The sequence below is a fragment of the Ahaetulla prasina genome, chromosome 2 (assembly GCF_028640845.1).
Source record: "Ahaetulla prasina isolate Xishuangbanna chromosome 2, ASM2864084v1, whole genome shotgun sequence".
Taxonomy (NCBI): domain Eukaryota; kingdom Metazoa; phylum Chordata; class Lepidosauria; order Squamata; family Colubridae; genus Ahaetulla; species Ahaetulla prasina.
Genome location: NC_080540.1, coordinates 273818033 through 273834401, shown reverse-complemented (window position 1 = coordinate 273834401; position 16369 = coordinate 273818033). Strand labels below are relative to the sequence as shown.

The 16369-nt window shown below is 34.9% G+C and overlaps 1 protein-coding gene across 1 annotated transcript in view; it reads right to left on the bottom strand.

The window, feature by feature from the left end:
* SGTB (small glutamine rich tetratricopeptide repeat co-chaperone beta) overlaps positions 1–16369 on the bottom strand; it is a 30102-nt gene that overhangs the window by 4789 nt on the left and 8944 nt on the right. Inside the window, exons 2-9 of the mRNA XM_058169577.1 lie at positions 15205–15326; positions 8436–8539; positions 7349–7418; positions 6058–6157; positions 4508–4612; positions 2009–2147; positions 1850–1912; positions 1181–1218 (exon numbers count right to left, since the gene is read on the bottom strand). Of these exons, the coding sequence (XP_058025560.1) occupies positions 1181–1218; positions 1850–1912; positions 2009–2147; positions 4508–4612; positions 6058–6157; positions 7349–7418; positions 8436–8539; positions 15205–15304 (719 nt within the window). The 5' untranslated portion in view covers positions 15305–15326. The remainder of the gene's footprint in view (positions 1–1180; positions 1219–1849; positions 1913–2008; positions 2148–4507; positions 4613–6057; positions 6158–7348; positions 7419–8435; positions 8540–15204; positions 15327–16369) is intronic.

Here is a 16369-nt window from a genome sequence, read left to right as displayed (position 1 = left end):
ATCAGCCACCCATCTTACCTCTGAGTGGTTTACAATGTTAAACATTTACTTCGCTGGTTAAGGTGGTGAAATAGTTCTGTCTGTGCCCTTATTATGTCTATCCATCTCACAGCTCTGTCTAGATAGACTGACATGCTGTTAGGGAATGATAGATGAAAAAAAAACTTCAGGCTGCTGGGAGTTGTTTATCAGGCATTTTGGAGATAAAAATCACTTGAATTTGCAAGTTGGACACACATAAATTAAAGGCAAATTCAATGCCATAGCTGATGCATTGGCTTCTAAGGTTCTCTAGAACTGTTTCAAACCTGCAGAATCTTTTGGAGCAGATTTTTTCCCCTTCCTAGACTTATATAAGCAGACAAGGAACAAACAGGCAACTGGGTTTGAGGGATGGAAAATACTTCTTTAAAAGAAGGGACTATACCAGTCACTTTGAAGAGTGATCCCTTGATTGAACAAATACCACTGGGCTTTTAACTGATCCTTTCTACATAAAGGCTGAGAATGTGATGACGATTTGGCTAGAGAGAGTCCTGGATGAAGTGGATTTTAACCTGGGCATGTGATCAAAACATCCTGATCATCACCCAGATGGGTAGAGTGCAGTGTTTCTTGCTCTATTGGACCTCCCAGCAACATTCAAAACTATTGACACATTCTGAACAGCAGATGGAGGTTTAGTCAGGATAACCTTTACTCAGCTTTAGTTGATGTGCCCGAGTGACAATTTTTTGAGCAGCAAATTCTGCTCAATAGTCACTGATGCTCTCTTTATCACATACTGCTTAAGGCTACTTCTCAAAACTACTTATAAGCTTTATATTTTGTACTCTATTACCTAGAGTCTAAAAGTGTGGTGGAATAGAAACCATGTCACATAACACACATGTACTCATTTTATTAGCATTTGAATTTCAGAAACTCATGAATTTTCTTTGAACCCATCAAAGAACAAATTCCACTGCCAGATTTTCTTCTTGAGTTCAAAAGCAGACCTATAATCTCTTCTTCATTCTAGCCTAACAAATGGAAAAATCATTACTAGAAAGAAAATTGTTCAGTGAAATTTCAGCACTAGGTGTGTTTCCTGAAAGTGATGTGTGCTCACCCTAATCCTCTATGTTATGCTTGCTTTGTCACGTCTATGACAACACAGGTGGCCTGTGTTGATACTTACAGTTGCTGGACTTGAGGATTCTGCATTAAACTTGCTGCCTGAAATAGATGAAATAATTTCAGCCATAAGGAAACCAATAATTAGGGAGGATAGTTTTGTTAGCCAGTAGTATCGAGTAATGGTGAAACTTGCACTTTCAAAGTCAAACTTTGTTGGGATTTAATTAACCTTAACATCAAATGACTATGGTATTTCAGTACTGGCCTATTATGAGTCTTATATAATAATATGTGGTTCTTTTGAACCTGCCCCAACTGTCAGAAGCTCAGCTATTCAAATCTTTTCAAGTATGGGGCCAAACTATGAAAGACTTTCCCAGGGAGCATATCTTCACCCCAACCTCAGGTCCAGTTTTTAGCAAAATATCAAAAACACTCTTTTTCACCAGGCTTTTAGCTGCTCAAGCAGTTTTAATTGTCCTGGTGTTAAGAAAATTGCATTGTCTCCATTGATTTTAATTGTATTGATCTGATTGTTCAGTTTTTGTATTTTGCATTCCAGTTACAGGGTGCTTTGTAGAAGGTGAAAGAAAGGATTTAATTTTAATCAGTGGCATCATCACCTTAACAATTAATGAAAATATTATGTCAAGAAAAGTAAGGAATAGTTAGCCAATATGAGAAACAGTGGAACCCAGGAACAGCAAAAGTAATTTTTAAGTACACTTACCATGCTAATGAAGGCAGGATTGTTTATCAAACTTGCCATATCAAAACTCAGACCAGTCCCAGTCTGAAAATAAATAATGTCAGCTATAAGTAAAGAAGCACTGGATAACTAAAACACTTAAACAATGTATTATTACAAATGGTTTGAAAGCTAACTTACAGGACTGGACATGTCTCTTGATTTCTGTTCAGCTATTTTCAGGTTTGATTTGTAAGATTCATTTTCTGGATCAAGATCCAGTGCCTTTTGGTAACTGTTAATTGCCTCTTGATATTTATTCATTGAAGTCAGAGCCAAACTAATTTGAACAAAGAGAGCCAATATGAGTACAATCTGAATAAGTATTTCTATTTTTTAAAATCTATTCTTTAAAAATATACAGTTTAAATTGTAGGGAAAAGAATGGGCTCAAATCCATTAAAACTATGCCTCAAAGTAATAAAAATGTTAATATTTCCCTGGCTCTATAGCTTTATTTTAAAAAAGCATTCACCGAATATTTATATTTGTTACTTTATTGCTCAGTTTATCTAGTGTCTAGTACTAACTCTCTACTGCCATTTCATACAAGCTTCCCTCTGCCCCTCATCCCAACTACCTGTAGAATTGCTGAGGTGTTTTTGTAGAAGAGGAGGCAGAGCTGTGGGTGGGGGCAGAATAAAATACGTAATCAGATCAGAGTCTTACATTGCCACAAGAGATCCAAGTCTAGCCCCTCCTTGACTTCCTTTGACACTTATAGTGCCAATTTAGTGCTGACTGTTAGTTGACCAGATTGTGTATGGGGTATAGGCTTTATATAGTAAGTAAATGTTTATGCTGCAACCTACATTAATAATTCTGATTCTTTGCACCTGACAGTTTTGTATGCAAACTCTGCGACTAAGGTCCCTTTAAAAGCATGGACCATTGTAATGATATAATGTAGTATATGTGTAGCTAACAGTATCACACCACATTTAAGGAGAATTTTTTTTATTACAATTGGCATACATTTAGAAACTAGGGAGTGGTATATAATTTCAGTTCTGTGTAGTAGGATACTATGAGAATTGGGCTTATCATACAGTTACATCCATATTACACTAACGTCTCACTTAGTAAACTGCTCAAACAGTAAATGGTAAATAGTGTTTGAAAAAGAATGTAAATTTTTTCTGTTTGTAAGATAGCTTTCGGTAGCTTATAGATTAGTTGCACAAAACAATTATCAGGTTCTAGAACCAAAGATAATTTCCTACAGGTTGGGATCAAATCTCACTTTTAAGAAGCTCAAATCTTGCTTATCTGGAAAATAATGAGGGTCAACAGAGAGGGTCAACATGATGAGTCAACTGAAAACAGGCCATTGATTAAAGTACTTCCTATTTTTTTGAAACCATGTTATATAACCCACCAAATATTATCATGGAGTTTAAAAATACTTATTACCCTATGTCTTTGAAAGTTCTCAACGGTCTTGTAGGTAGGTAGGTAGGTAGGTAGGAAGGAAGGAAGGAAGGAAGGAAGGAAGGAAGGAAGGAAGGAAGGAAGGAAGGAAAGAAAGAAAGAAAGAAAGAAAGAAAGAAAGAAAGAAAGAAAGAAAAAGAAGGAAGGAAGGAAGAGAAAGGAAGGAAGAGAAAGAAAGAAAGAAAGAAAGAAAGAAAGAAAGAAAGAAAGAAAGAAAGAAAGAAAGAGAAAAAGACAGAAAGAGAAAGACGGAAAGAAAGAAAGATTAAAATCTTTCATGTAAAGAAAACTTTCTTGATCTGGCTTTTGCTGATTTTTCAGTTACAAGATGGGAGAATAAATTGAAAGTGAAATTTAAAAAATGATTTAAAAATCCATTGATGAACATACATGAAATAGTCTGGGACACTGCAGGTTTCATAAACACAAGAGGTAGAACCTCAAAATTAATTGCTTTGGTTTTGAATTGAATTAAAATCATGAAGCATATCAGAATGAAGTCATGCAGTAACCCAGACAACCCTTTCATTTTGGGGTTATTAATTTGAACAACTTAGTTTAATTAAATTGATTAAATTATTATTATTATTTACTTTATTCATTAAACATGAAACTCAGTCAACTGAACATTCAAAAATGCATCACAAATACCATTGACTGGTGCTAATGGTTGATATGGATTGCTGCCAGCGTCCTAGGTATCAACCAAGTACCTAATTAATTATTATTACTACTATTATTATTAAGATTAATGAATTCAAATCGATCTGTTAGCTTGTTGGTAGTCAAGTAAAACAATATACTAATTTGAGATGTTTGTAAATATTTTAAATATATAGAGCTTTTTCCTCTTACAAAAAATGGTTCAGACTGCTAGGAGGAAGTTCATATTCCTCCTTTTGTGAGAAAATAGAAAAGGAGATAGAAAGAAAGAGAGGAAGAAGAATACCACAGAGATTAGAAAGTCTGGAGAACAAGAGAGAACAAAGGAGAGAAGGGAAAGAAAGAAAGGACAAGAGAAAGAAAAATATGGAGGGGGAAAGAAATGAAAGTGTCAAAGAACGAATTAATAGCACTCTTGTTCCATGACTGTTTTTAATCTTTCACAGCATCATGGTCTAAGGGAATGTAACAAAAAATAGAACAAGACCCTCTTTGAAGGAGATAGGTAGTCCAGAAATGTGAGATATAACAAGTTAATTTGCTTACCCCATTCTTCCATATGCTTTGCTGTATTTTGGATCTATTGCAATTGCTCTCTCACAATCTTTTATTGCTTCACTGTGATTGTTCAGTTTACTTTGAGCAGCAGCTCTACGGTGTGAAAAAAGAGCAAAGCTCAAAAAATATGAAAGTCAACAAAATGATCTCCATCTGACCACCAACCATTAATACGATTATCATGTTGTCTTGTGTTGGAAAAAAAAGTTTGTAGATTATTTTTCCAGCCACCAATTACATGTTTTTGAATAAAAAGAATATTGAGGAAAAAGATCTACCAAAGTCACCTTTGCATTTTGTCAAGAAACACATTCTTCACAAAATTAAGAATACCTTTAGAGCAGCATTTCTTATACTTTTTTGCCCTCAGACCCCTTCCCACTTTTAAAAATTATGGAGGACCCCAAAAGAGCCTTTTTTGTAATGTGTGTGTGTGTGTGTGTGAATTATTTATTGAATCATGTCAAAATAATATACCTATTAAATATTAACATAAATATTTTTCATGAAAAGTCCTATATTTTTAACTAAATAAAACTAATAATGAGAAGAATGATCTTGTTTTAAATTTTTGCAAGTATCTTCAATATTTGGCAAATAATTTCAATTTCTTGGATCTCTGAAGGGTCCTTTGGGACCCCCAGGGGTTCTCAGACCACACTTTAGGAAACACTACTCTAGAGTTTGTTTATTATTATACATGCCACATGATTTCAAAATGACTCTGGACAGTTTACTCTGTGGAAACATAAACAAATGAGTAAACAAGTCTGTATCCAGACAAGACAACCTCCAAATATTATAAATATACACTTGACAGGAGTTAAAAGCCACCCTACTCCAGGCCTAGGGGAACTACTAGTTTTTGTCTGGACAGATGGTATGGTCGAATGCAGTACTTCTCAAATTCAATAATTTCAACCTGTGTGGAGTTCTAGAATTCCTCAGCCAGCATACTGGCTGCAGAATTCTGGAAGTTGAAGTCTACATATCTTAAAATTGCTGAGGTTGAGAAACACTGATTTAAATGGATACCACCTGAGAAAACCACCTCTGCCTAATCTTACCAGACAGACAGAAACCATGCAAGAGAGTCGGCTAGTCAATAACAATATTATGTTACATCATGTTGTTAACTCTTCAATTTCTCCTTAACTCAAAAATATCTTTTCCTGCAATATGCATATGCTATGCAAGGCCAGGAAAAGAAACAGCTTCTTAAAGAATGCACACATATCTTCCAAAGTATTTGTTCTGCTTCAGAACTGAAGAGCTGCACATTCCTAAAACTAAACAAAGACTTGCCAATTTAACTCTACTAAAGTTTTTTCAAAAGAAGTTCCATTTATCCCCACTTATAGCCTTAAATTTCAAATAAAAAGGTAGCTGATGACTGAGCCTAATTAAGGAAGAACAATAAATACAGCAGTGAAATTAACAAACGTCTGGAATAGCATTCTGCAGAACAGTGGCATATACTCAGAAAAGTATAAATATAATTCAGAAATAAATATCCACATGCTTTATATGAACGTCACCTGTTGCAGTAATAGACCGCATTATTTGGATCTAATTCTATAGCCCTGGTGTAACAATCCACAGCAGCTGCACAATTGTCTTCTTTCATGTGATTATTACCTAAAATAAATCATCATAATAAAATGGCCATGAATAATTGAAATGATGAATTGCTGTTTTGAACAATAGCCTTAGGGGTGCTGTAAAATACACACCATAAAAAACAACTTGGTTGCCCTTCATAAATATTTTTTTGGAAACAAATTATTTTGAGCAATGTTATATAAACTGGGACTATTAAAATTTGTCTCCTGTAATTTTGTTTGACACAAGACGGCACATTCCTTGAAAAACTGGCTGAAATTAGTGATCCATTACAGTTCCAACAGCTAGCTAGAGTATCATAGCTGAAATCAAAAGATTTGTGTCCAGATGCTATGTCATGAATGATGGTAATTTTGGATATACTTTAACTTAAATTGGTAATAATAATTACACATAATTACACAGGACAAAAAGTAATAGATTTAAGCCACAGAAAAATAACAGATTTAAGTTATAGTTATAGAACTATAAAGAATACTTTAAAAGTGGAACCAATTACCAATGATCTAAGAAATGGACTGTCTTTGAATGAAGCACTGAGGCAGAAGATGGATAGCCATCTGTCAGAAGTGCTTTAATTTATATTAATGCATTGAGCAGGGAGTTGCTAATTGGAGTAGCAACAAAAATAGCTACTGCTTGCATTCTACTAAACCACTTGAGACCACATTCTTTTGTATGGGAGTCACACTGAATGTACAGTATATTATGATCTGAAAGGAAACAAATGATGTTATTAAAATGAAGCTGACAATGACAGGAGATGCAAATAAAGACTTGATTCATGAAATAAGAAACTCTAAGGATTTTTAGGTTAACACAACATTTTTAGGGTAATATAACCATAGGCTCTAAAGCACAAAGTCTTATATTAGTCTACACACTAGACCAAAATTAAGGAAAATATACTATGCTAATGTGATATGTGATTTAAATGCAATATACCTTTCCAGTCCTAAATCCAAATAAGCATTATACTGATTTGCTGTACAATTATGTTCTTGTGTTTTCTTATCCTTTCACAGCAGCCAGGAGACATTATACTTGAAACACATTGTTCATTCCATATAAGATCACATATTAAACACCAATAGTCTGAACATTTGTAATTCATTCATGAGCTTATCTATCACCATGACCAACACATAAACTACATTATCAATGGCGGAAAGGATTCTTTTCTTCAATTCCTTTTCAGTTTCCTACCTTCATCCTTGAGCTGATCGGCTTTTTCAAGGTCCTCTGGCAAAGAATCTGAGAGAGGCAGAATCTCATTCTATGGGTATTTTAAAGAAAGACAAATATTATTTTCTATAACCCTTTATTTAGGATCATTTATATCACTGATCTTAAACAAGCCACAAGGGGCCTATTCTGCAATAAATATCAATAATGTAATATCAGGAAGAAATCAATGCTATAAAGTAATTTCCTTTTTAGTGCACAGTATGTCAGAGCAGCGACACTATCCAAAATAGTAATCTGGGAGTACTCAAGTCCGCTCTTTCAATCTTGAGTTCCATTTACTATATTAATTTTGAACGCAAGCAGTAGGGTAAGCAATGTATCAATCTATGCTGGATTTTACCATATTCAATCAGCTCTGAATATGTCAATTTTTTACTTCAGTATGTAGAAGAAATGGATCTGATTGCTTTCTCTTGAAAGATTTCTCGTTCTTCCTCCCTTTCTCTCCCTCCCTTCCCCTCCCTCCCTCCCTCCCTCTCTCTCTCTCTATATATATTCATTCATATCTGGATACAGGAAATATACAAACTAAAACTAATTTAAATATTAATCAGCAGTGTGCAACTAAGATGTCTAAAGGTATACAAGGTATTTTGTATGAAGGTATACCAAACTAAATTATAAACATTTATTTATATTTGTACATGAAATGTATATTTCTAATTAAGCTATAGAATCTATCTACAAATGTATAATTATTTTTTGAACAAATCAAGCTCTCAAATACATTTTAAACCATATTTTTAAATCGTAACAAGTTGTCAATAATGTGTCAATAATAGTTCTTGATCTATATAAAATCAAAACCTATCAGAACTTGCAAGAAAGGGATGAAAATAAAAACTATAAGCTGAGTGAAAATCTTTGGGCCAGGCTAACAAAAGTATCATAACTTTTCATTAATAAAGCATTACCTATAAGGAAGGCCATTCTTATAATTCTTTAGTAGCAAACTGGAGCTAGAATTCTCTATAAAAAATGTACCCTATTAAAATGTTTGAATCTCTATATACATACAATAATACAAAAATTAATTTATTTGTACCTTATGACAGGAATCTGCAAATATTTCTATCAAACTTGAAGGTACTGCAAGACGGGTATCCTCTAAATTAATTTTGAAGACTGTCTCCAAACACTGAATTGCCACTAGAGAGAAATAAATTATTTTTAAAAATAATGTGATTTTATCATCATCATAAATTTCATACTGTAATAATTATCTGATCTTAAACCAAAAACCAATAACCTGGGTTTTTGACTCCGATATTCTGAAGGGAAATTAACTTCTATAATTCACAGCTATCATATAACTCAAGAGTCTGATGACCATAAATTGGAATAAGATTGGAATGAAGGATGGATGGAGCCCTTGTTAGTTATATATTTTTTCTCTACGTTTTTATGCAGAACAACCAGATCCCATCTTGTTTTGTTTTGCACTGTGTTTTTGTTTTTTTTAATTATCATCATCATCATCTCTTTTATTCATTAAATATGAAACTCAATCAAATGAACATTTAAAGATGTATCACAAATATTATTGACTGGCACTGATGGTTGACACGGGTTGCTGCCAGCATCCTAGGTATTGACCAAGTATCTTCTTAAAATGTATGATGTTCTGATTAGCACATTTTTTTGCAGTTCCACTGATATAATTTCTTGATTTATTTTGTAAAATTCTTGGACATGGTGCCAAGTGTCCCAATGACAATGGGTATCATGGTCACATTTCATCCATAATTGTGTAGTTTCGATGGCCAGGTCGTGGTATTTCGTTATTTTTTCTAGTTCTTTTTCTTCAACTCTGGTGTCTCTTGGTACAGTGATATCAATAAATTGTATACTTCGGTTTTTGACAACTGTGATATCTGGCGTCTTTTGTTCTAAATGACAATCTGTCCCACAAGATCTTCACCTTCTCATTTTCAACAACTTTTTCTACTTTGTGTTCCCATGATATAGGTGAGTCGTATTTTTTACCTAATGACCAGTGGATAAACTTAGCAACTCGGTCATGTCTAACTTTGTAATCAGTTTGCGCGGTTTTCCTGAACTCACATATTACATAACATAACATAACATAACATAACATAACATAACATAACATAACATAACCGCGAGCTTAAAACCTATTTATTCATCTGCGCTGGACTGGGGTAGTGTTTTAATGTGTTTTAATGGGTTTTAATGGGTTTTTAGTTCCAAATTTTAATTCTGGCCAATTTTAATAAGTTTTTTAATTGTATTTTTTAATCTGTATTTATAGTATTGTATTTTTATTTGGCTGTGAACCGCCCTGAGTCCTTCGGGAGAAGGGCGGTATACAAATGTAAATAATAAATAATAAATAAATAAATAAATAAAATAACATAACATAACATAATAACAGATTTGGAAGGGACCTTGGAGGTCTTCTAGTCCAACCCCGTGCCCAGGCAGGAAACCCTACACCATTTCAGAAAACATTTTCTTAAAAATTTCCAATGTTGGAGCATTCACAACTTCTGGAGGCAAGTTGTTCCACTTATTGATTGTTCTAACTGTCAGGAAACTTCTCCTTAGTTCTAAGTTGCTTCTCTCCTTGATTAGTTTCCACCCATTGCTTCTTGTCCTGCCTTCAGGTGCTTTGGAGAAAAGCTTGACTCCCTCTTCTTTGTGGCAGCCCCTGAGATATTGGAACACTGCTATCTTGTGTCCCCTAGTCCTTCTTTTCATTAAACTAGACATACCCAGTTCCTGCAACCGTTCTTCATATGTTTTAGTCTCCAGTCCCCTAATCATCTTTGTTGCTCTTCTCTGCATTCTTTCTAGAGTCTCAATATCTTTTTTACATCGTGGTGACCAAAACTGAATGCAGTTTTCCAAGTGTGGCCTTACCAAGTGGTATAAAGTGGTATTAACACTTCACGTGATCTTGATTCTATCCCTCTATTTATGCAGCCCAGAATTGTGTTGGCTTTTTTGGCAACTGCTGCACACTGCTAGCTCATATCTAAATGGTTATCCACTAGGACTCCAAGATCCCTCTCACAGGTACTACTATTGAGCAAGGTACCACATATACGGTACCTGTGCATTTTGGTTTTTTTGCCTAAATGTAGAACCTTATTTTTTTCACTGTTGAATTTCATTTTGTTAGTTACCGCCCAATGTTCAAGTCTGTCAAGATCCTTCTGTATCTTGAGCCTATTTTCTGGAGTGTTGGCTATTCCTGCCAGCTTGGTGTCATCTGCAAATTTGATGAGTTCCCCATCTATTCCCTTGTCCAAGTCATTGATGAAGATGTTGAAGAGTACTGGGCCTAAAACAGAGCCTTGGGGTACTCCACTGCATACTTCCCTCCATGTGGATGTAGTTCCATTGAGGACTACACGTTGAGTGCAGTTGGTCAGCCAGTTACGAATCCATCTGGTGGTGATGCTGTCTAACCCACATTTTTCTATTTTATCTAGTAGTAGGTTATGGTCTACTTTATCAAATGCTTTACTGAAGTCCAAGTAAATTATATCGACAGCATTCTTCTGGTCCACTAATTTTGTCAAAGAATGCAATGAGATTAGTCTGGCATGATCTGTTTTTGACAAACCCATGTTGGCTTTTGGTTATTACTTTGTTTGCTTCTAGGTGTTCAATGATTCATTGCTTGATTATCTTTTCCAGAATCTTCCCTGGTATTGAGGTGAGGCTGATATTAAATGTGAAACAGTTGCAACTTTGTCATTGTAAAATCAGCAGTTTGGATTGTCAGTGGATTTTTGTACCTTCACTTGCATTGCATTAATCTGTAGTCCTTGTTCTTACACAGTAAATATTAAACCTTCCATTTCTTTCTTGATGGTTCCCATTTTAAGCCATGCCCATGTCAAATTGTTATCACATTTTCATTAAAAGTTTTTCAAGTGCTGCCCATGCAAAACTTTTATTTTCCATCCGTTTAATCTGTCATCTAGCTGTTTTTCCTTATAATCTGCCTTTGTTTCTGTTGTTTTAATAATGTTTTCCATTTTCACAGCCTGCAGCAATTTTTCTGTATTTTGGTTCACATAGTCAAACTTCACTTTTCTTCTTCTACAGCAGGGGTGTCAAACTCAAGGCCCGGGGCCTGGATTTGGCCCACGGGGTGCTTAGATCTGGACCACGGGGTGCCCTAGAAACAGTGAAGGGCCAGGCCACAGTACCTCTGCCAGCGAAAATGGAGCTCAGGAGGGCCATATTAAGGTCTCCCAAGCTCCATTTTCACTGGCAGAGGGTTGCAGGAGGCCAGAAATGGAGCTTCGGGGGCCCGTTTCACTGGCACAGCACTAGGGCCCCCACAGGCACCCCTGACATAACTGACGCCAAGCTGGCCATGCCCACCCCAGCCCCCGAGGTCAAACACAACCCTGATGCAGCCCTCAATGAAATTGAGTTTGACACCCCTGTTCTACAGTTTGATGGACTTGCAATAGCTCTCTGCCACCTATTCTTCTTGGCAGGTACTGTACAGCCTGTTGACGTCACTTCATGGATGTAAAGCATGGTACATAGTCAGAAGTTTATGTGTTTGAATAATAATAATAGTAGTTGTTATTATTATTATTATTATCATTATTATTATTATTATTATTATTATTATTATTATTATTATTATTATTATTATTATTATTATTATTTTGTGAGCTGTTTAGAGTCAGCTTGGAGCTGGGCAGCAGCTAAATTAAATTCAGAAAAATATGAATCTGCAAGAAATCCAAGAAGAGTGTTGGTCAATAAATCTAGACCAACAATGAGGAAAAAAATTAATAAAGCATCGCCCTTAACCTGCCAATATGATCTTTGTTAATCTTCAGAGTCTCTCAAAATTGTTTGAGATTCATACAGTAAATATAGTATAAAGTATTTACACTATAAATCTCAAACATTTATCTAAGCAGTTGTGCATGATGATCTGACATGATTGCTAGTTTTTGTGTGCCTTTAAATGGAATTTAATAACATCATGTTCAGTTACTACTATTTTAGCAATAACAAACAATGTATTTCTTATTGTTTCAGTCAAGTGTTAATAATACGTTTTATAATTCCACAATATATCTTTCTGAAGCCACACAATATATGATATATTCTGATGATGAAAGTGAATTTCTGCCATCCTTAGTGGATCAAATAATTTTTTTCTTTTTTTTCTTGTAGGTTTGTAGATTATGTTTAAATTGATTTTCTCCAGAAGTTTTCCATTCCAATCTGTAACAGTTTCAATATAAAAGAGAAGCAACTTTGTTTATTTGCCTCTGAAAATGGCAGCCATTACTACTGGCAAATGGTCAGGGTACCCAAAAAATTGGACTGTGGCCTATTAGGTCAGAAGGTCATCACCATTTGACTGATCATGAAAGCCTGAATCAATATATGATATATTGTATTTTTAATAAGATTAAAACATGAAGTTAAACTTATCCTGGAAATTTGAAACAATTTATGTAGAATTTTATATATCTCAAACATGAGGAGTAGCAAAGGGCGTTATTTTATTTATTTATACCAGTGATGGCAAACTTTTTAGAGACCGAATGTCCAAACTGCAACCCAAAAACCACTTATTTATTGCAAAGTGCCAACATGGCAATTTAACCTGAATAATGAGGTTTTACTACCTAAAATAATGATAAACATCAGAATTCAGCTAATTGCTCTAAGAAAAATGTGATAAATGCACTTTTACGTCCCTTCAATTTTTTTTCTGCTTTTGAAATATTACGTTTAGCAATAATAAAAAAGAAAAATGTTTGTAATATTTTCTTTCCCTCCCTTTCTCTCTCCTTCCCTCCTTCTGTTTCTCTCTTTCCCTCCCCACCTCCCTCTCTTTCTCTTTCCCTCCTCTCTCTCTGCCTCTCTCTGTTTCTCTCTCTCTCTTTCCCCCCCTCTCTCTGTTGCGATAGAGAAACGCGATTGGAGCTGGGCTGGAGCGATGGCACACATGCCCACAGAGAGGGCTCTGTTTGCCAAGTCTGGCACGTGTGCCATAGGTCATGGATTTTTACCATTGTTCCAATAAAAAAAGAGCTTCATTCCACTTTAGTGTTGGATTGATAATGTGTGCTGACTCCCACTGGTATATTTCCCCTTGCTCCAGTAGTTTGCAAAATCACCTGCCATCTCAACAGACACCCAAGTAAGGATGCCAGCCAAATATCACTTAACGATAAGCCAAAAAAACAACAAATACCAAGTCTACTCAGACAGGATCTAAATTGTGCAGAATACAAATATTTCAGAAATATTCAAATTAGCATAAAATGGGGGACTTGTAGGAAGTCAGTTTTTTCCTGGTAGTGGAGAGATATAAATGATTTGATCCTAGATAAGCCTTCTTTTGGTGGGGGGGGGGGATTTACTACAGTGGCTTTACATATGTAAATCCAGATTAGAGTAGCTTTAGTCCAAACTGATTTTGGGATATATTTCAGGAAACTACAATACTTTCAATTACTACATTGGAGTTATGTTTACAAATAAAAATGAAATTAAAAAGTGAGGTTGGGTAACTTCTATAAGATATTCAGTAAATCTCTGTTATGATAATGGCTTAGAATTTTACTTCTCTTAATCACTAAAGAGGGAAATGTTTTTACCCATTTGATTTGGAAGAAGTGTTTTATAATATCTTTTAAAATATATCAAAACAGACTTTCCTAATTAAATATTTTCCTTAAAAAGTATCAACATTTTATTGATATAAAATAGAGAAAATCTCAAAGCTTTCAAAGTACACTCGTTGCTTCAACGAACAATACCTCTAAATGTAATTTCATCTGAATATTCTAAAATTAGATTCAATTATCTAGACTTAACAGTAAACAAAATTTGTTCAGACGTAAGCTTCACAATCTCAATCATATGCCTACATTCCCAAATACCTACAGCCTGGCTGGCAAGAATAACTTAACATATGGTAGAAAAAAATATATTTAACAAATCAGCACAATTGTTAGCCTACAGCTACCAGCATCATGATCATGCTGTCCATATATTCAGCAGGAGTTGAACTTGACAGAAAAAACGCTTTTAATGATTAAATTTGTTTTATAATTAAATGAGCATAATTTCATCAAAATGGATGCAATAATAAGCTTGCAATCTCTGCTAAGCAGGACATGGTAGCATCAAGCTGGTCTCAAAAATTAAACAGGGTTCAGAAGGTACTCATTGCAACGTTCTTGGACCACAGAAAGTTACCATGTGATAAGATGGGTAACCAATACATTTTATAAATAAATAAATAGTCTGAGAAGTGGAAAAATAGCTCTGAAGATGATAAAGGCAAAATATTTCAATATTACCATCAAGGAAACTATGTGGATGTTTCTATGTAATTATTATAATTCCCTGGGACATGGAAAATCCAAGGTATTAAAGCAACTGATAGATATATCTTTTATCATCACAAGATATCCATTTACTGGTGGTTAAGTCTGGAACTTACAATCAAGACTGCAGTATTAACATACTGCAAGAAATAATATATCTTTCCCTTTATTAAATAGAAAGCTAAATCTTACCAGTTACTAAATAAATCCTACATATGAAATCTACCCTAGGTTTGTGAATTCTGCCTGCCACAATAATTGTCCATGTGAACTGGGTGCACATTCTGGAATACCAAACATTCCCCTATGACTATGCACCAAAACAGAAAACTGACTGTGTTGAACGATCGTCCTGATTCACCCTTTTACTTTTTAAAGAATGATTGAGGTAAATACAATAAATAAAGTATTAATACTTAACAATATTTCATTTAAATACCAAGTTGCCCCATCTCTACACACCTTCCAAGCTTTCCTGTTCATCTGATGTGAAAGTATCCATCTGACTCTGTTCCCTCAGGAAATGGATGATAGCATAAACGAGGTGCTTCACTGAAGACATTTTCAAATGTGATGCAGTTTTCCTGAATCGTAAAAACAGGACAATCAAAACATTGTTAATGAAGTTAACATCTATTGCACTGAAGAAATGGACAAATGAGAAGTTGTCTAGTTTAATAAAAAGAAGGACTAGGGGAGACATGATAGCTGTGTTCCAATATCTCAGGGGTTGCCACAAAGAAAAGGGAGTCGGGCTGTTCTCCAAAGCACCTGAGGGTAGAACAAGAAGCAATGGGTGGAAACTGATCAAAGAAAGAAGCAACTTAGAACTAAGGAGAAATTTCCTGACAGTTAGAACAATTAATAAGTGGAACGACTTGCCTGCAGAAGTTGTGAATGCTCCAACACTGGAAATTTTTAAGAAAATGTTGGATAACCATCTGACTGAGATGGTGTAGGGTTCCTGCCTAGGCAGGGGGTTGGACTAGAAGGCCTCCAAGGTCCCTTCCAACTCTGTTGTTATGTTATGTTATGTTATGTATTCTGAATTAGATTTTTAACTGACAAATCTCTTTCTTGAAAAAAAGCTTTCAGTCACTTTTAAATATCATGGGCACAGCTCTTCAAAAAGAACTTTTTAGATATTATTTTACTCCTATTAACCTATTAATAGAATACAAAGAATAATTCAAAGAAAAATGTAATTAAAGATATTGTTTAAATCACCAATTTGATGAACTAATTTTATTTCCCATTTTTCCATCTTCAATAGTTAGAATGAGAAATGGAGTCTAAAGCAGGGGTCCCCAACCTTGGCTAAGACTTGTGGATTTCAACTCACAGAATTCCTCAGCCAGCTTTGCTGGCTGAGGAATTCTGGGAGTTGAAGTCCACAAGTCTTAAAGTTGACAAGGTTGGAGACCCCTGGTCTAAAGCATATAGTCTTCTTTCATCCTGGAATTCTGTTTATAAGTTAACAAACTGCTAGAAGTTTCATAACATTCACTTAATCCACAGCTGAACCTGCCTTTGACATTCCTGCCATCTGTGGGCTGAAGAAGCTAGATCCAATCTGTGCATAAACAGATTTGGTTGAACCTGCCCTCCAGCATGCAATGTTTTCATC